Source organism: Hemibagrus wyckioides, linkage group LG23 (genome assembly GCF_019097595.1).
Source record: "Hemibagrus wyckioides isolate EC202008001 linkage group LG23, SWU_Hwy_1.0, whole genome shotgun sequence".
Lineage (NCBI taxonomy): Eukaryota > Metazoa > Chordata > Actinopteri > Siluriformes > Bagridae > Hemibagrus > Hemibagrus wyckioides.
The window spans coordinates 2,208,562-2,229,588 of record NC_080732.1 but is presented as its reverse complement, the minus strand read 5'-3'; the positions used below and the strand labels follow the sequence as shown (position 1 = coordinate 2,229,588).

The 21,027-nt window shown below is 37.9% G+C and overlaps 3 protein-coding genes across 3 annotated transcripts; all 3 read right to left on the bottom strand.

The window, feature by feature from the left end:
• Positions 1 to 495: 495 nt before the first annotated feature.
• On the bottom strand, positions 496 to 3,497 carry LOC131344476 (transcription factor 24-like). Its single transcript, XM_058376807.1, has 3 exons — positions 2,939 to 3,497; positions 1,806 to 2,222; positions 496 to 1,431 (listed from the first exon to the last, which is right to left on the bottom strand). Exons 2-3 carry the CDS (start codon positions 2,175 to 2,177, stop codon positions 1,324 to 1,326), a joined length of 480 nt encoding a protein of 159 aa, XP_058232790.1. The 5' UTR covers positions 2,178 to 2,222; positions 2,939 to 3,497; the 3' UTR covers positions 496 to 1,323.
• An 825-nt stretch (positions 3,498 to 4,322) lies between these two features.
• Positions 4,323 to 10,775, bottom strand: ppp1r42 (protein phosphatase 1, regulatory subunit 42). The gene is made up of 9 exons (XM_058376768.1): positions 10,670 to 10,775; positions 9,741 to 9,897; positions 9,482 to 9,648; positions 9,201 to 9,339; positions 8,671 to 8,787; positions 7,140 to 7,257; positions 6,792 to 6,923; positions 6,335 to 6,473; positions 4,323 to 4,995 (listed from the first exon to the last, which is right to left on the bottom strand). The coding sequence occupies exons 2-9, from the start codon at positions 9,870 to 9,872 to the stop codon at positions 4,911 to 4,913; spliced, it is 1,029 nt and encodes a 342-aa protein (XP_058232751.1). The 5' UTR covers positions 9,873 to 9,897; positions 10,670 to 10,775; the 3' UTR covers positions 4,323 to 4,910.
• Positions 10,776 to 15,684: 4,909 nt separating this feature from the next.
• On the bottom strand, positions 15,685 to 20,665 carry cops5 (COP9 signalosome subunit 5). Its single transcript, XM_058375900.1, has 8 exons — positions 20,310 to 20,665; positions 19,811 to 20,045; positions 18,254 to 18,382; positions 17,770 to 17,835; positions 17,460 to 17,545; positions 17,135 to 17,246; positions 16,430 to 16,578; positions 15,685 to 15,887 (listed from the first exon to the last, which is right to left on the bottom strand). The coding sequence occupies exons 1-8, from the start codon at positions 20,444 to 20,446 to the stop codon at positions 15,797 to 15,799; spliced, it is 1,005 nt and encodes a 334-aa protein (XP_058231883.1). The 5' UTR covers positions 20,447 to 20,665; the 3' UTR covers positions 15,685 to 15,796.
• Between the last annotated feature and the right edge of the window lie 362 nt (positions 20,666 to 21,027).

Sequence of the window (21,027 nt, the reverse complement as noted above, 5' to 3'; positions counted from 1 at the left end):
GGGTATGTTGGGGTGAAGTGTTCCAGTATGCCTAAATCCGCCTGACGTTTTTAAGCACATGACACACGTCTACGTATAATCCATATAAATGACTGATAACGCTCAATGTTTATAGATGATTTAGCGTCAATACCTGGCAGGAAAAATGACTAATGTAGTGCCGACTTAATGCACCCAGCTTATGGTGACTTACAAACACTGAGACATAACACATAGTAAAAGTGTTTTTTTTTATTCCTAACCTTTATGAGCATCTAAAGTATTACCAATGCCCAAAACGTGTTTAAACAAGAAAGTCTGTTTATTTTTCCTTATTTAAATGGGTTTAAGTAGATTTTTGCTAGTCGCTTTCAAACCAAAATCGAGATTCACCGACCTGTAACTTATTGTGCAACACTTCTGAACTTAATAAAAAATATATAGAGAGAGAGTTCAATAATATATCGCTATTAAATGATTGTGAGTCAGTCAACAGACAAGTGAATTCATGCTGTATTTTATTTCATTTAATGAACTATATAAATTACTAAGACAAAAAACACAATAATATACTATGTAAATGCGTTTCCTGTTTTTAACGAATTTCCAAAACAGAATTTGTGTAATCATGACATCATCCAGGCCTTGGTTTCAAACTGAAAACATATGAATCATACAATACAATATAATTGAATAGTTGTCGCTAATATCATAATCTGAAAGTGGCAGGTAGTTTTAAATTATGGGTCTTTTTTATTTACAGTCCACAAATACACCGACAAAAGGAAAGAGCAGGGATTTTGCTAGACTTTAGTCCAACCATTGTTGTGATCCTGACAGACCTCTTCACATGACAAATGTTACGTTATTCACACATGCGTTTAGTGCAAATACTTTAACTCAAAGTGCATAGCCAACAAGTCAAGCATGACAGCTCATTATCCCGACATAGCTACACAAAACCCCCAAGTATGGAACTGAAAGACACCCAACTTTGAGCAGAGACCCCTTATCTATTTTAGTACGACATAAAAATCACTGTTGATTATATACAAATTATGTACAAACGACAAATAATTAGGTTACATGTAAGTGTGCCGTATAACAAGCAGCAACACAATCGCCATGCAGTCTTTTGTTCCTATTTGGACTCATTTCAATATGAAATTGGTTGGAAAAAAAAAAAATTATAGTTTTAATTCCTTTGCAGAGTGAAGACGATTTAAGCGTTCAGAGCTGAAAACCACATCATGAGGGCTTACAGTAGAGGTGGTCCACGTGTTTGGCTCTGCGTATCATCTAAACCTTCATTTTACTGAAAAGAAAGTCTTGTGTGCAGAAGGATTATGTCTGAGATGAGGATGATGAGGCTCCTTGATTTTCATTCTGGCCTGAGTTACTCAGGAATTGGCCACTGGCACCGATATACAACCTCGAACGCATGGGCCATTTCTGAAAAATAATAAAAAAAAAAAAGATATACAAAAATTAAAAAGGAATCATTCATAACAATCCAAAGCATAAAGGAGACGAACATTTTAAGTGGTTCATTTCGATTTGGCTTTTATAAATAGCAGATGGTCAGCCAAATTGCTGTATAATAAAATTAAGAAATCAGAAAACAGCTATGAAATTGAGCACAGATTAAATTAAATAAATCTATAAATTTATAGAAGAAGAAGAAGAAGATAAATGAGTAAAACAATAAAAAGCAACCAAAGTTGGGAAGACATGGTACAGCAGAGGGTTTTTTTTTTAATAGTCGTGTTTAGACTGTATAAAGGGATAAAACAGGAATAAACAAAATGCAATTCCACTTTACTCACTTTCACAGGATGCAGGTATCCGCCACCTTTGAGTGAATTTAACGGTTCGCTCCGTTTTGATCCGTCTCCTTCTTCCATGCCCTCTTCCTGCAGGGTTTTGGTCAGATGAGCGATGTATGTAGTGGCTAATATGAGCACATCGAGTTTGGACAGTTTGGTGTCGGGTGGTACCGATGGCAGGGTCCTCTGGAGCTCCAGAAACGCGTGTCTGAGGGTTTGTACGCGACTGCGTTCGCGCGCAGCGTTGGCTGCTGCTGGTCGCCCTCTGGTCCCGAGACCACCGCCTGAAAGCACGCGCCCTCGTCTGCGGTCTGCGTTCAGCGCGTCAGGACTCGGGCTAGAGCTCGGGCTGGATGTGGGACTGTCATCCATAATTGTTACGCATCCAGTTCCATCCACCAGATATTGATTCCGAACCTAAAAAGTACCGAGATAATATTTTTCCCCCTAATAATAACAACAATAAATTAGTTAAGTAAGTTAAGTACTAGGCCTAAATCTGTGATATAGATCTATACATGAAAATTCTTGTGCTCTACGACGCAGGATTTTTTTGTTTATATTTGACCTGATCGGAAGCAGCCTAAATCTTATTTCTTTACAGAAAAACTTTCAAAAACGATACAGAAAAACGATTATTATTATATCCGATATATTATTATAATATAATATAATTATTTAACGAATATCCAACGGTCTGGTGACGCAAATTAAAGTTACACAATGTAAAAATTTTTACCTCACACAACATCCTTGATACAAACACTGCAGAAACTTGTTTAACGACATGTTTTATTACAAAAATAAATTAATTTTAATTTAATTGACGACTATCTATACAAGCATAAAGTCGCGCAGAATAAAACAGTGACATCATTTAACGTGTCAGTCTGCTAGATAACTTCATCATTTTCCACACAAGAATATAAGAATATGCAAGAAGAGCATTGTAAAATGATTAAGTAAAATAATAAAATAATAAACGACATTTCTGATGCATATGCATGTTATGCAGTGTCAAACTTCATCAAATGGTTTAGCCATCACCCGAGAAATTACACTTAAGTTTAATGAAAATGGTTCAAATTAAGAATGTAAAAAACAGGTAAACATGAGAGCGCGCGCACACATACCTTCAGGCAAATTTTCAGCAAAAATGTGTTCTTGAAAAAGTACACATGAAGACAGTTGGAGAAAGTTCTCTATACGCTGCACCAACAGAGATGTATAGTTCCGTTCCAGCTGCAAAAAAACCATGTGTAGTCTGAAAACCGGGCGCGGTTAGTGAAGAAGGTGCGTTTTTATGTCGCCGTGTCTGTGCCAATCCCTCACCTGAGCGCGTCAGGTCTCAGGAGCCTCTAATTTATTGGGAAAACAACGAGCTGACAAGTCCTTCACTTCGGTGCAATTAATCACAAGGCTTTAAACGCACGGGCGGCGCATGAGGCTCCCCTTCTCACTCTCTCTTTCCCCCTTTTTCCTGTGCTTTCGGTATAGGGAAGAGAAGACCAGCCTCCATCGCAAGGCAACATTTTTCGGCCACACACACACATTTATTTCTGGGCAAGCCACGACTGAAAGACTATACTTGAAAGGGAAACGTTACAAATAACCCCAAAATAACAAAATGATGTCATTATACACTCTTTGAAAATAATGATACAGAACTGTACTTTTCTATCACCATTGGTATCTTATTTAACCTGGAAACCTTTAAAACTGTACTTTACGCACGCAAAAGCTTCACTACATGCACGTTAAAGTCCATGTGTACCACTGGTGGTACAAATTGACATCTTTATTTCTGAAACTATTATTATATCTCCATCTAAGACATTTCCCTTTTTATGTAAATATTTAGGTTGTTTGGATGATTATGGGAAGTGGTAAAATATCATGATGTTACCTGGGTTCTGCTGGTTGTCACTATAGCTCACACAGTTGGACAGTGTCGGATTTTCGCCTGCTCTTTTAACCAGCAGTCAGCACTTTGATTCACAGCCAATAAATAAGCTCTAAACACCGCAATCAACAGGCAAGTATATGAGGAAATTCTTGTGAGACTCTCAAATTAATCACCCTGATTTCCAGAGTCCACACACGGAGATGTCGGGGAATTAATGAATGGAATTATTCATAACTTGTATATCTCAGACTGCTCTTAATACACAATGTTTTTGTAAGGATGAAGTAACAGTTTAGCTCCAGGCCACTAATTATGAAGCACTGCAAATGAGGTTAGGTAAAGCTCCTCTGCCTAATTACTCTCCGTCTTACACAGTAAAACCGCGGAGTGGTCAGAAAAAAATATTTCTTCAATAGACAGGCCAATTACAGCATGGGGTTTATTGCAGGGTGCAGTTACCACAAGAGAGGCATCTGATCGCAGTGTATTTTTCAGTGAATCAATAATCATTACTGATAATAAAATGGCTCCACGTAAAAAGGAAAATAAGAAGTATTTTTAAATGTTGTTTCGTTCACACATTTGATATATTTGACCCTTTTCTAAAAAATAAAACACAAAATAGGAATCTGGTATCTAGTTATCAGTTAAGCTTGTGCATGGCAAAAATAATGTAAAACAAATAAAATAAGAATTATTTTTTTAATATTAATGACAGGAATGCAGAAGTGTACAGCATTTCAAGTTCCACTTAAACAAAACACATAGAAAAGAATAAAGAATATATTTTAATGCACACACTGTCTCATACTGTAAATAACAGGAAGTCAATCTGATGTTAAACAAATAAAAAACTCATCAAAATGAAATATAAAAACACACGACAAAGGTCAAGCGAATGTGCTAAAAACAGAAATTCTTACAAGCATCATCTGATCAAACTGCTGTCAATAAACTGATTGAAGACAGAGGCAGTGTGTGAGCGCACAGAAAGAAATATGACTCTGAGAGTGCTTGCTGTCAGCGTGTTACAGCTCTGAAAGTGGCATTGTGACATTATGACAGACAATTACTGTGGACTCGAGCTTTTCGTGAGCGCTCAGATCCATTCCACATGCACTCGTGATGAACTGTCTGTGTGCTGGGTGCAGGCCATGGGAAACGTCTCAGAGGTCCGCAAAGTGTCTTCTGGAGGATGCTCACAGAGCCATGTGACTCTGAACTTTCGTCTCTTGAATATCTGTAATTAGTCCTGCACTCAGGGGGTCTTCATGATTCTCCATACTTAATGTCAACAACAAAAATGACAAGTCATTTATATATATTATACATGTTAAAAATATCACTTTATGTATTATGAACACAGAGCAATAAATAATAGACAATAAAAAATTGAGTAATTTTACACATAATATTAAGTTTAAATTTAACATAACATTCAGGAATATCTGTATCTATTTTTATTAATTCAACACATTAAAGGCAGTTACAGTTATTATCCATAATTATATCCATATTATCTATAATATTATGCAGTCTCAAATACTTTTCCTTGTCACTGGAGTGGCACTAGCATGGGATACCTTATGTTTCTTTTACTTGGGATGGTGTATGTGGTGTACGAGCTTTTAGAATAAATCTTTAAATGGTCATCACTGGTCATTCTGTATAAAATCATTTTAACAGATAAACAAGATAAAGACTAAAGGTGCAAAAAATGTTCTATCACCGCAGAAAGAAGAATAACCTGGTGAACACTAAATTATGGACATAAACAGCTTGGATATTAGGATTATTCAGCATTAGCTGCTCTCCAGAAAAGCAATCCACTGCTTCACTGACTACAGAATACTGCCTAGGTCTAAATGCATTAAAGAAAAATGAAGCATCCTCAGAAAGATTTGTAGAAGGATTTATTATTAAGTTTATTTATTATTATTTCTATTATTTTGACGCTTGAGTGACAGATTTCATTTAAATATATCTATCACACCTGCTAGTCACGCATGGTGAAGTCGATCACATGACTTATCTGATTTCTGTGAAGTTTGTCAGAGCATCTTCTCGATCAAACTATTGAACATGCAGTGGAAGCAAAGGTGTGATACTCATATCCTTCACCCATAACAGAATTGCAGTCGCTAAATCAGTGGAGGACAGCAAGCACAAATATCACGTGGTATCCTAAACCTGAATTTTTGGGCAAGCCAGGCCAAATCAACACTCTGGTACACCTCTGGGAGTAGTGCGTAAGTGAATATTCTCTCAGGGGAGCGTACATACAGCAACAAAGTGAAGCAATCGATATCCTAAGGCTAGCTGTAGAAGAGAAAGTTGTTTATTTGCATGGGGTGTTAAAAATATGAAATGTAACTTGACAAATAGCAGGTCATTTATCAACCAAGAGAGAGGAAGGAAGCAGGCTGCTAAATGGTGCATGTTTACGTTGATATTGTTTATACACATACACCTCGAAATTTTGCCGAGAATATAAACAGATTGTATATGATATATCATATATATATATATATATATATATATATATATATATATATATATATATATATGTCAGAAATGCCGTTTTGCTAGGAATTATGCTAGGGATTGCTGATGCTGTTCATACCTTACGCCTCCGCAGTCCGTCTGCACTGCGCCTGACCTCATTTTCATGGTGGGTCTCCCAAACCAGAGTGGCTTCCTCTTCCCCAGAAAGCCAGCAGAGTTATAGGGAAAGGGATGTTCGGGGCCCAAGCGAAAGTCAGCTGGAATGGAAACAGAGTGAGTCACACATCTTGTCGTGAATCCAATACACACGACACAGAGGGACTTGAGTGTGTTTAGTTACATGCTGATGACATGTAAGAACACCGATCGTACCGCATATGTTTAATACTAATCAGAAACAATGTTATGATAATAGAAGGCACATATACAATTTTGCACCCAAATATTTCACAAATAATAACCACTGTAATTTAATGTATTCTGGCAGCTACTATATGTCTGCATTCTTTTTTTTTTTGTTATTATGAAACCACAGAAATCAGTCATAAAGGATTAAAAAGTACTAATGTCCATACCAGAAAAGGGATATGAGATTTGTCCTGTCATGTTTCTACCATCTGTTATTTTCTTCTTGGCGTCTTTTGAGGCTTTCCAGTTGATCAAGAACTGCCTGGACAACTCAGTGATCTCCTTCCCATCAAGTTCCTCTATATATTAAAAATAAATATGGTTCATGAGAATTCATGAGAAAATATAATATATATTCTTATAGATGACATAAGAATCAGAAACTCTGAAATGCTTTCAGGACAATACAATACTGTTAAAGGTTTGGACAATAAAAAAAATAAATAAATAAAAACAGACAACATACTCCATTAGTGCATTAAACTAATAGTGATTTCGAGGTTCTATACTCTTACCCAGCCTTCTGCAAATGGTTATTAGTCTGTCTCTGTATTTGGGTTTATGACAGACAGGATTTCCACGTAAATCCATTCGATGCAGTTGAGGCCACTGGCTAAACACTGTCTCCAATTCCTGAAAGGAGAAGAATAAGTTTGCGCTTTGTTATCGCCACTAATTTAGCAAAATGTTCAGCTCAGCTGGAGAAAGTAATAAATCTGTTCCACTGGTTCCAAAAATCAGCATTTTCAAAAAGCCTTTAGCTTTAATTACTTATGAAAATAAAGGTGTAAACAAGACACCAGCTTGCTTTAATAAATACTGTCACTCGGACTAACAAGTTCCCTGGGGCAGTAGCCCTCAAGCATGTTGCCCACGGAGTATGTTTATCTAAAGACACATTAATCCAACGTGGAAATATGAATACTCTCTGGACACACTCTGATTGTTCGTTGCCTTCCTGTCTCAAGCAAAGTGCTTCCACTTTTCAGTCCGCATGCAATCAAGTCTAGTGGGACCCCAGCGAGCGGCGCGCTCTTAGGCTTTGATAAATGATCGTGTCAGGGCCGTCACTCAGAGGGCTTGGCTGGGAACTGCCCAGCACCAAATTGCTCTCCCATGCCGTATGAGTGCTGAATGCACCCCTGACTCGGGTCTTCTCCACAGCCACACTGTACTAATGATGGCCAGTTATGAACCTGTATTTGACCAGCACTTCGATTCCCCATCCACACCCGTCTGGCCACGCGCCACTAACAGCCTCTGCAGATTCCCATTTGTCACTCGGCTGACTGCTTGTCATAATCTCTTTTAAAAATCCATAATGTTTCCTCTGAATTCCCACTGAACTGTGCAAAGCAGGAATCGATCCTTTGGGCCCTGTCTATTCTAAATCAATACTGGCCATGGGGTTGTATAAATTAAAGGAGATATCTGCTAAACATGAAAGCTCCTTTTGACACATGTATCACAATTATCTCGAGTGCTGCCTCCAAGGCCTGGCCTGAAGTTACTGCACCGCTATACTACAAGGTTTTTGCATTCATTCCACATTTCTACAGCAAGTCTATCAGTCCATATATACCAAATGGTCTCTAAAAATGGTTTCTCTAAAAAAAATTTCATTAAGTTTCATCTGTACTAGGGCCTCTTACAAGAGGAAACTAAATTTGTAAAGTTAATCTCTCACACAAATCTGCAGTTAGAGTGACAAATGTGCGATGTGGAATAAAATAAGTCTCGCGAGGAAGGAGGAAAACTTGCGCTTGTTTAAGTTGTCAGCAAAGGTGGTCCCTGGAGACCTAGCTCACTGATTTGTTGAATAATTTGAACCCTGTGTAAGTCTGCGTAAGACTGGGAACTGCTGAGAGGATTTGCAGGATTAGTTTTTAGGACACCATTTAGTATTCATGCATGATAGTGAAAAGAACTATTAAATTAACAATATAAGATTGTACTAAATGTTATCTTTGGCATAATGCAAGATTTTGTTTTACTAAATGACTGCATTCTGGTCTGTCTGTTAGAGATAAACATGAAATAAGTTACCTGTATGTCCCATAGCTGGTTGTCTGCAGCGTATAAATGTGTCAGTTTGTTAAGAACGACCAGATCCAGAATCTCGTCAATGTTGTTGTTGTTAATATTTAAAACACATAATGACTCCTGCAAAGAACATGCGGTTAGAATCTTCACACGTCATAGAAACTAGAAAATAGCTTCTTAGATAATAAAGTTCTACTGCATGGGAAGCTTTTTGGAGGAAAATCTGCTGCATCTTTTCTAGCAGTAATTCAGTTCATTATCAAAATAAACAAAATTGGTATATTTGCAGTTTGTTTACTGAAGACCAAGGCTGTAAACAGTTTCTGTTAAAATGAGTGGCAACAAAGAGCTCTTTTACTGTCATTACACAAAAAACACTTTTATACGAATCTGGCCCATGTGTTGGCTTTGGTTTAGCTTTTTATATATATATAGATACACAAAGAAAGGTTCTCATGTTCCTAGGATCCTTAACATGGAAGGAGAGCCCAGCTCTCCAGTGTGTGGGCAGTGTTCAGCCTTGGGCTTCTCACCGACAAGCTATGGACTGTACGAGGGTCAAAGACTAGCTTCTCTCCTGGTGGGAGTCTCTGGCCTTCGATGTGCAGCTCCTTCAGCTCTCTCAATTGCTCCAACCCCTCGACCAGCGTAATGCTGTTGCCCCCCAGGAACCTGGCAAAAATAAACGGCTCATCATTGGTTAACAGGAAATAACGCTGCACAGACCTTCAGTGTATGTAAGTATAAATGCACGGTGTATGTTTTATCAGCATTTCAGCTATATAACACAAAATATATTAAGCAATACACTTACAGTTTGGAGAGCTTCTGCAAACATGACAAGTTCTCTATGTGGGTGATCTTGTTGTTCTGCAGGTACAGGTGTGTGAGATTGGAAGCGAAATTCAGGTTGCAGATGCGTGTAATTTGATTGTCATACAAGTATAGAACCGTCAGGTTTCTGCACATGGAAAGGTCATCCTGAGAGAAGGTATGAGAAAGTAATGAAAATCAGGTGGAAAAAAATCTCATGTGTGGAAACTGAATTATTTAGAGCACACACAGTAACTTACGATATGATCAATGTGTCTGTTGGAAAAGTTGAGGTGTGTTAATTTCTTGAGATAATGTTGGACAGAAAGATTTCTTTTGGATTTCAGACGATTCTTCGATCTGCCAATCAGATCTACAGTCAGGCGAACCATGGCAGCGGGGCGTTTGAGTGTGTTTCTGAAAAATAAGGGGGTTAAGAGATGAACTCAAATGAGGATTGAAAACCTAAAAATATATTTTACTTGTGGTCAGAATAAACATCAGGTTAGGGTTTAACAAAATGAATACAAGCATTGATTTATGTGGTCATCAAACTTATATAATTAACTTCATAGTATGTTGACCCTGGGATCATTGTCAGGCTAAAAAGCAGCTAAAAGGCCAAAGGTGAATTTGCTCTAAATGTGACCTGACCTAACATTATACAGAAAGCAGCTCTGTACTCTATATTTAAAAAAAAAAAAAAAACTAGCTCAATTCCCTTGAGGTTTGCATTATTTATCTCCATGACCCTGGGACATCTGCCTGCTGTGTCTTTTTCACAGTGTGTTAGAAAAGCTGTATTTTTTATTTTTTTTTGCACGAATTCAAGAGTGACTCTTCAGCAAAGGGCTAAGATCTGCTCTGTCTCTAGAATGTGATTTGTCAAGCCCAAAGAAAGAGGTGGATAATTTATCCATCACAGTGTGACAGCGTGTCTCTGCTACACTTGATCTTAGAGTATGAGGTTAGAAAGAGACTCCCTGTGAAATCAATAAAAATAGTTCTTTTTTGGAATCACTCATGAAACGCTTGAGGGCAGAAACTGAGAATTCAGCTATAACTTAGTTAAGATTAACACATGCTTTACGCAAAAAAATAAATAAAAATAAAGTAATTACGACATAAAAATAAAAAGCGATGAAACTACAAAGTTATCTATCTACACGGTGTCAGAAAAGTGGCTTACCAGGATCTTTGATTAAGTTTGTATAATACTTCCCTTAATAACGGCTAAATTCTTTTAGCAATTAGCTTATTTTCACCCGGACCGAATCACATTGTTTACGGAAGTGTGAGCAGCTGTTGCCATGGATACGCAGCGCCTAGCGAGGCCTCGGCAGCGCGTGCATGAGCGCATCTCGCTCACAGAGCATATATTAAAATAGTCACGCATAATTTGATAATGTGATAATTTTTTTCACGTGATTAATTAATTAATGGTTCATTTTTTATGTGATCCATAATGTGTATTTCCACACCATTTTTCACGTGATCACACATTGTTTGCATAATATCATGTTTAATATCATGTTGCATAAATATGTGAGCAATTTCAGGGCAAATCGTGATGATTACACATTGGCCATATGTAAACAACATGTGATCGAGTGTAATATACACTGATCAGCCATAAGATTGTGAGCATTGACCGGTGAAGTGAATAAGACTGATGATCTCCTCATCATGGCACCTGGTAGTGGGTGGGATATATTAGGCAGCAAGTGAACATTTTGTCCTCAAAGTTGATGTGTTAGAAGCAGGAAAAATGGACAAGCGTAAGGAATTGAGTGAGTTTGACAAGGGCCATTTGTGATGGCTAGACCACTGGATCAGAGCATCTCCAAAACTGCAGCTCTTGTGGGGTGTTCCCGGTCTGCAGTGGTCAGTATCTATCAAAAGTGGTCCAAGGAAGGAACAGTGGTGACCCGGCGACAGGGTCATGGGCGGCCAAGGCTCATCGATGCACGTGGGGAGTGAAGGCTGGTGATCCGATCCAACAGACGAGCTACTGTTGCTCAAATTGCTGAAGAAGTTAATGCTGCTTCTGATAGAAAGGTGTCAGAATACACAGTGCAGGACGGGTCAGGGCTGTTTTGGCAGCAAAAAGGGACCAACACAATATTAGGCAGGTAGTCATAATTTTATGCCTGATTGGTGTATGTGATTATTTTTTCCCATACATGAAAAGAACACCATTTTACATCTGTATAATAATGTCAGTTAGATTAAAGGTTTTAAGTTTTTGAGCTTTAGATTAAAACCAGTTTATCACATCATTATGATGTTCATACAAAACAATGCTAAACTTACCTGGCTGTGTGTTTGGGTTACTAATAAAACTTGATATGATACAGATAAAAAATCTGGACCTGATAATTACTGATTCACATGTAGCATGTCTCTTCCAGAACACCAACATATCATCAGAAACCTTAGTGTTGATTTTTTTTTCAGATGTTATGACTAAATATATTAAGGTAACATGTAACATAAATGTTCACAAGAAAAAAGTGGATGGATTGTAGAATTGGACAGAAATGAATTGATGCAGTGCATTAGAGTATTGCTTCAGTCAATATTAGAGGTATGAAAACAAACCATTTCCTCTACATTTAAATCCTCATTATTTTCGCACATGCACTTCCACTGTTGACCATTACAAAGTATTTGGCTGCAATATAAGAGGCAGATTATTCCCCCCAAAAATATGATGGCTGTTTTACATGTTTTCATGTGAAATCAGGCAGTGTTTATTTTTAGAACGACTGAGTTTTCATTTCAGCCCGAGACCTCGGTTTCGCAGCCTGTATACCTGAAGCTAATGATATATAGCAGTGGAGAAGGATTTGAATACAACTGTCATAAGAGTGGGAAAAACAAGTGAGACGTGCGTTATAACAGAAATGTGTGTTTTATAAAGGACAAAACATTGATTACTACATTGACTTAAACAGCTGAAAGTGAAGTGGAGATCCAGACCAACTTCCAAGACCCTCTCTACTTCTTTATTCCCTTTTCTCTCATTCATTCATTCATTCATTCATTCTTCTTTCTAGTTAAATTCCACTTTCTTATGCGTTCTCCTTCCTTATGAATTTCTTTCCATTTTCTTCCTGTTTATTTCTCTTTCTTTCCCATCTCCTCCTCTGTCATGTTCTCCCTGACATTTCGCCCACTCATCCATCATCCACTCTTTTCACTTTCTTCATACACTTCATTCTCATTTTCTGTCTTTTGTTCTTTCTCTTTTTTCATATTTACTCACCCTATATTCTCCACCGTCTCTCTTTTTGTTTTCGTCTACTTTTATTTCTCCTTTCGTCTGTTCCTGAAGATCCTTATTTCTTTTACTGTCCTTCTGTCCTTCAACCAACCCCCTCTCCCTCACTCGTGTCTCCTACTGTTTCTATTTCTTCTCTCTCTCCTTTCTTTCTTTCTTTTTTTTGTTTTAGAGATTTATTCTTCCTACAATTTATTATTCTCTCTAATTGTTTACTTTCCCTCCATCTTTATTTTGAGCACTTCCTCTTTTTCCTACTTCTCTGTGTCAGGTCTTTATCAATTTTTATTTCATTTCATTTCCTTCTCCCCTCCCTATCTTTATCTCTCTCTCTCTCTCTCTCTCTCTCTCTCTCTCTCTCCTTCTTTATCTCATCCCCCACTCTTTTCTCTGTCACATTTTTCCCTTTTTTCCTACATACTCTTTCCTGTCTAATCATTCTTTCATATTTTACCTCTTTGTCTTTCTATCATTTCTCTTCTTCTCAGCTCTCTCTCCTTTGAGCTCTTTTATTTCTACTGTTGGTCTTAATTAATTATTCCACCCCCCCCCCATTTTCACTATTCATTTCTTCATCTCCTTCCCGTTCTCCCTTCCTTCTTTTTCTCTCCCTTGTTCTTCATTCACTTTCATCTCTCATTCTTGTTCCTTCCCTCTCATTGCACTTTTTTCCTGTCCTCTGTCCCCGCTCACTTTTCAGCTCTTACTTCTTCTGTTTTTCTCTTTACTCTTCATTTATTTCTCATGTCTCTCTCCTCTCTCTCTTTTTCTTTACACTCTTTACTTGCCCAGTTTTTCTTATTTCTTCCTCTCTCATTCACCTTCTCCCCATCTTTCCTCCTTTTTTTGACTTCCTCTTTCTTTTTCTCAGTCTTGTCAGTTCTTTATCAATCCTTGTTTCATCTCTTTCCTTATTTTCACCCTTTTTAATTTCTCTCTCTCTCTCTCTCTCTCTCTCTCTCTCTCTCTCTCTCTCTCTCTCTCTCTCCCTCACACACACACACACACTGTGTTGTAGTAGGCTCGGATTGCATTCTGTAATAATGCGTATCATTCCTAATGGTAAGGTGGGGGGAGTGGATGCAGTGACCCGTGTGTTGTTATATAACATTGGGGAATGAGCTTCCTGAGCCTGAGTGACTCACCACCATTTATGCATGCAGAACGCTTGGCTGAAAGGAAATGGAGCTCCTCGACTGGCCATAGTTCTCTCCCCCTCTCAGTTCAGGCGGTCCTCCAGGGCAGCCAGCATGTTTCAGCCCCTTTACATCCAACGCCGGCTGTGAATATTCTGAGCTCTAAAGTAAACATCGGTGCTACCAAATATCTGAGGACCTACACAGGGTCATTTGTCCTAAAGGCGCCCGTCTAACAGGAACCCGGTGATATATAGCCATTCTTAATTAGTTATACTTATCACCCTGATGTCCTTTCTGAGATGCTTTTTTAAATAGGCATTTCCCCCCGCCTATTTATTATTATTACGTTTTCTTTGAATTCCACAAATGAAGTAGAATTCCAGCGTAATTTAAGGAGGCCTTCGTTAATACAAAGCACGCTATAAACGTGGCGAATAAGGGCCACTCGGCGGATGTCCATTTGTTAAACATAAAATGTAATACACTTCGCTCCGAGTTCCTCCTCATTTGAATTCTCCTTATTCCCCCCCCTTCTTTAAATGAAGCATATAAATACTCATGTGGTGATGATCACAAGCCTCATTTGTGATTCTAATGTAAAATTAGTATTATTTTTTTCAGTGACTGATTTGGATTAATTTTTTAAAAGTATAATTTTCAAAGTTTTGTCATAGATTCTTTTCTTTTTAAACCAAAAAAAATGCACATTGCCTAATCACAGTGTGCAGTGGTGTAAAGTTTCAGAGCAATTTGTAAGCTACGAAGCTGTCTGTACTCTCTCTTACCCCTTTGATCAGGTCATAATGAGGTTATTTTCTGATCTATGATGTGATTCCTGGCTCACTTAAAAGAAAAAATGTATTCGGCATAATGTAATAGCTAGGAGTGTGACATCATGCCTTGACAAAAAAAAAAATCGGAAATTAGCTATTACTTAGGAATATAAATAATTATTTACAATTTACTTGAAAATACTTATATACTTTAAATCAAATCATTTAATCCTCGTTATTCAGTGTAACCATATACGAAAGTATAAAGCGTCCATCAGGATAACAGAAGGGTCTAAGGAAAACATAGGGAGCTGTTTGAATAGCATTACATTATTTTTCCATCTATACGCTTCCACAAATAGTTTTTGCTAAATGTTAAAATGTAAGCCCACGATGTTAAGAACAACACCAAAAAAATCATTAGGCGAAACCGGTGCCAGAGCTGTTGTCTGTAAGAAACTACAGGATGTCGGGAGTGTCTGCAGAGACAGAGAGCAGACTCGGAGGCTGAATGGACGCAGTGTGTCGAGCTTCTGTTTCTGTGATGCATCACTGACGCGCCACAGACGTCCAGCTCAACCTCCTGAAGGGTTGTGTACCGTGTGAAGACAACCCGCTCTGATCTGTCCTAGCCGAGACATTTTCTGCAGCCCGGCTCGTGTTTACCTTTGGGCCGTAGCTGCCGTGGAGTTTGTTATTCCATTATGTAATGCTATGACTGGTGAGAACCTCAATGACAGCTCGATTGGTTTTCTTGTGAGCCCAGTGTATTCATGGTCTTTGTTAAAGTGTTAAAATCACACTCCGAGGCTGAGGCTCTGGAGTTTGGAAGGAGTCACTGCTCAGTTTAAGTGAACCGAATGGAAAAATTCAGTATTTCAAATCGAGTCATCGGGGGTCACGTGCAAAAGTACGTATGTTCTGGATACATCAAAGAATTTTAGATAATGACATTGTTTGTGTTTTAACTACAAATAAGACGACTTGAATATAAAATAAAAAGAACTCAGACATTTAATAATATTTATTCATCTATTAACAAGTCAAGACATAAAGATCAGAGTGCCTGTACAGCCATTGCTGAGTTAACACTACATCGCACTTAGTTAAGGCCATGTCGCTTAGTTAGTGGACGTGTTCACTTGATTGAAGAGCTTATCTTTGATGACTTGCGACATCAAGCTGTGAATTGCTTCAATGGTTGTTTTGCAGCTGAGGACGAAATACAAGAGTTTTAGATTTAATCGTGTCAAATCAATCAGTTCGACATCAAAGATGATAATGGTGATATTTTAGAAAACTAATATATGTAACACACACACACACACTTTAATACACTTTAGCCTCCGGGATTTATCACACTACTTTATCAGATTGTATTGGGTTTAATATGTAGTTTAATGTTAATCTTGCTCTGAATCATTAAGTCTATAATCAGGGTAAAAACATCAGAACCTGACAAATTATCTCTGACAACAAGAAGCAACGGAAAAATTACACCTTTAAAGCACAAAGCGTTCGACTAAACCTTTGCGTCTTTAAAGTCTTGTATTTTTTTTATCTCATATCACCTGATATGTAAATGAGTGATGTAATCATGCAACTATATGAATTTACCCTTGATTTAGTTTTTTAAAATTAATTTTAAAAAATGTCACAGGTTTGTGTGTCAGTACAGTGCTGCTATTTTATTTTGCTACAACAAATAAATCTCAGACAATTTCCTTTTTTTCCTTTGAGAGTTATCACCTCACCTATCTCGTGTGGCTTTGGCCAGTTTGTCCTCAGACTTCCTGTCATGGGTATCCAGGCCGAGCATGAAGCTTCCTCGACCCAGCTGAGCCTCGGCCTGCTCCAGCTTTTCGGACAGATCGAACACCTGCCCCGTCGTGTAGTCCGCATTCTGAACACATCACAGTGCCGGTAAGTACTGCATCATCCTTCACTCATCATTTCTCCATAACCCTAAAGCTCTGATTTTTTTCATCACTACTGTGAAAACATTTTCAAGCCGCATATTCATATATTGTTTGCTCATTGTGGTGAAGATTTTCTGAGGATGAAGAGGTATGTTTTGTGTTAAAAAAAAAAAAAAAAAAGAAAAGAAAAAAAAAGCCTCAGACGGTCACACCACTGACAAATATTTTCTCCAGAGGTGCGAGCGTCTCTTGACAACTAGTCAATTTATTTTTGTTCAGCAGCTCAAGCGTCGCCTCTGTATGCCGTTAAGTAAAGCTCAACACAAAACCCCGGAATCGGCTCAGTTTAACCTCCGTTGCTTTCCGATACGGGAAAAAATAAACCATTTAGAACCACAGCGGCATCTAAATACATCACTCAAGAGCGTTTTCTCTTTAAATACATGCTCGAATACGTCTTACAAGTTTCCGTGTCATTTAAAAAGGAATACAAATATATTAAGCTTGTAATTAGTCTTGAAAGAGAAGAATGATACTCACAGTGAGTAGACTTGATGAGCTCAGCGTGTTAACCCAGTATTTATTCCAGAGGAGCTCTAGGAGTTTACGGTCCAGGGAAGACTTAAAATAAGTCACCTCTAGTGCATAGTACCTAATTAAAAAGAATTAACAAATAATAGTTCTTTTATAAAATCAAAATCAAGAAATATGCACTAGCATGGTGGAATAAAAAATTAATAAAAAAATTATTTATCTAATATAAAAATATAATATGCAATTTACTTATACTAATATGTAGAAAACATGCTATAATTATTTTACAATTATTTTAAATGAATAAATAAAAAATTAGAAAGAAACGTACTGTTTGCAGTGCACACCAAAGTCTTCTATTTTATTAAGAGGTATGGTCTGGTACTCTGACGGGCCCTCATCTGGAGGTTTGTAGCCCTTTATAATGAAAGATATATACAATTAGAGATGTTTTATTTATTTATTTTGACCGCTATGAATTTGTTTGTAATTAAGTATCCAGGCAATAATTAGGCAATACATGTAGATATGACACCACTGACCAGTGACGTGAATAAGGACATGACATGTACAGTAAAATAAAATCATCACTGAAAGGTTTATTTTCTGGTAGTAAATATATTTAATAATAATAATAATACCTTTGGATATGTTCTAAAAGCTCCAAGATTGACTTTCCCTGCAGATATGGTACGTGTAGGATCAATCTGTTATGAAAAGCAAAAAGACAAGAATACAATTTGAAGGATTTCAGTAAGTCATCATCTGATTCATAAAGCAAACCGAGCCTGATAAACCGGGATAACTAAGTCATGAGCCGAATTCCTAATTATGATTTGTCCTTAGCACCGGCTCTGCAATCCCCCTGAAGTGTAAATAACATACTGTATACTATTACAAGAGCAACAGCCATTAATCAGACGCCACCAGGAACGTCACTCGGGCTATTTGTATCCCAGGGTTGGTCATGGATCACTGACACTGCTCCGGTGAAGCCGTGTTTCCTTTTGCTCCCCCCCCCAAGACGTCCTCCATGTATATATTGATGCGAATTAGATCAGGAATAAAAAAAAAAACTGCGGAAAAATGCCTAACAACTTTAAAATATTTTTCTATAATATTTACCACCACTGCTACAAAGGGCTCCTGGAACTGTTGATTGAGCATCTGAGTGCTGACGTCGATCCCCGACAGCCAGCAGCCGTAACCGGGGTGACTGTGGTACCATCCGATGGCATTCTCCAATCGTCCCACCTGGGGGGGAAAATAAATAAATACATGAATTAATGAATTAATGCAGTTAATGAAACAAATCCCACAAACCAAAATCTTTCACTCATCTCTAAATAAAGATTTTTTTTGACATATCCCACTTTAGACACACCTAACAGGTCAAGTTCAATAAGAAACAGCCATATTAATCTTCTGTACTGTCTCTGTTGTGTATCCTGTAATAAAACATATCCCTGTCCATCATGATCATCTTCCTACTAACATCTAACTCTGATAAATTATCTATTAAATATTTAAAGGGTGTAACAGTTTAGTACAAATTACATGGAAAACTCTATAAGCCATTCCCAACGTTTGTTTGTTTGTTTTTGGGCTGGTCACGCCCCCAATTTGCATCCTCATAAATAATTATGAGGAAACGTTGCATGTTTATAGAGTCAGAACTTGGCTTTGGAGCAGCTGAATCTTCGAGTGAGCTTGAAGATCATGTCATAATGTTAACTCTAATAAGTATTCTAGCATTAATTGAATCAGTGTAGGTTTTTGGGACAAAGCTTTGTGCTCAATTACTAAAATTGTAAAATGTATTTAAGTCTTATTAAACTCCACAATATATGCATATACACCCATCAGGCATAACATTCTGACCACTGAGAAGGGACGTGAATAAGACTGATGATCTCCTCATCATGGCACCTGTTAGTGGGTGGGATATATTAGGCAGCAAGTGAACATTTTGTCCTCAAAGTTGATGTTAGAAGCAGGAAAAATGGACAAGCGTAAGGAATTGAGCGAGTTTAAAGTTGAGCAAGGCCCAAATTGTGATGGCTAGACCACTGGATCAGAGCATCTCCAAAACTGCAGCTCTTGTGGGGTGTTCCTGGTCTGCAGTGGTCAGTATCTATCAAAAGTGGTCCAAGGAAGGAACAGTGGTGACCCGGCGACAGGGTCATGGAATGTCAAGGCTCATCGATGCACGTGGGGAGAGAAGACTGGCCCGTGTGATCCGATCTAACAGACGAGCTACTGTTGCTCAAATTGCTGAAGAAGTTAATGCTGCTTCTGATAGAAAGGTGTCAGAATACACAGTGCAGGACGGGTCAGGGCTGTTTTGGCAGCAAAAGGGGGACCAACAGAATATTAGGCAGGTGGTCATAACGTTATGCCTGGTCGGTGTATAATTTTAAAAATGTGCAATGGATGAGGCATTAAAGGATCTTCAGTGCTGGTTTTGAGTTCTGAGCTTGCTTTTACTGGTAATTACTTTTTGTTAAATAAACCTGATGTGCATCTGTCAGGCTGCAAACAACAGATATGTTGCATGGAGATGTTTATTTGGATAAGACTTATACATCTCAAAGTCTACCCAAGAGTAATGATGATGTAATGATGATGTAATGATGATGACGATGATGATGATGATGATGTCTAAGGTGATGAGATGAGTACCTGTTTGGCATTCTCGATATAAGCAGCCATGTACTCGTATGCAGCAGCCTGGGCGTTCACTCTGGTCTCGGTTCCTTCCACAGGCAGAGCAAAGCTGTCCATAATCATCATGGTCTCTCCGTCCACCTTCCCCAGCATGAGCCCCATCACCTCCAGGTTCCCACCGGAGCGAGCATGCATCACCATCTTTAGCAGGGCCAGTGCGGAGATCTTGCAGTATTTAAAATAATGATGACTGGAAAAACATAATTATTATGCTTAAAACATGTCACAGATACAGAAATGCAAATCTGTCAAGTGTGTGACATTTAGAGGAAGATGATTATAAACATAGGTCAATTAGTATATACACATTTAATATTCACTATGTGGTCAAAAGGTTCCGGACACCCAAATAGATACATCATGGCTGATGCTGTTTGTTTAGATTTTAAGAAGTGATAGCTGTAAACAAGTCTGATCCGGACACCTAGCACAACCTGATCCACTGTTACTCAACTCTTTTGTCCAAGGTTTGGCTGCGAGGATTTCTTGCTGTTGTTTTTTGTCATATTTGTAGATCTCATCGATGCTCTGAACTTCTTGGATGCTGTTCGAAAGCTCCCACGTCTTCTGAGCTATACTGCTCCCGGCCATGGCTAGCTTAAAGCTAAAGCTAACACTGTCTCCAAATGCAGCTTCTGTGCTGTATATAATTTATAAGACAACACAAAACAACTTAGAGGTAAGGCACAAAACTATTATGAGTCTAGATCACTAGTCGGTTAAATGGCATTAACTTTATAATTATATAATTTATATAATCCAAGACATTAGCTTTAGCTAGTAGCGCCTGCTCCTTCTTCTTCTACGGAAAATGGCAGTTTGACGAAGGTTGCCAGATCCTAATAATTCCTGCAAATTGGACGTTCGGTCACTTGCATAATAATAATAATAATAATAATAATAATAATAATAATAATAATAATAATATCCTCACTTCGGCTCCAATAATATTCATACTTTATATTAATTTTCTTGTTTTCATACTAACTATCGTAACTATATATTAATACCTCATTCCTAATTACTTATGTGGTGGGTAATGGACATAAATAAAAAAAACGTATATGGCCAAGCTTGTGGATGGAGTAGTGACTCCACCATAACAATTTACGCACCCGTCGTTGATGATTTTCCAAAAATAACACCTGAAATGTCTCATAACTTTCAATCCT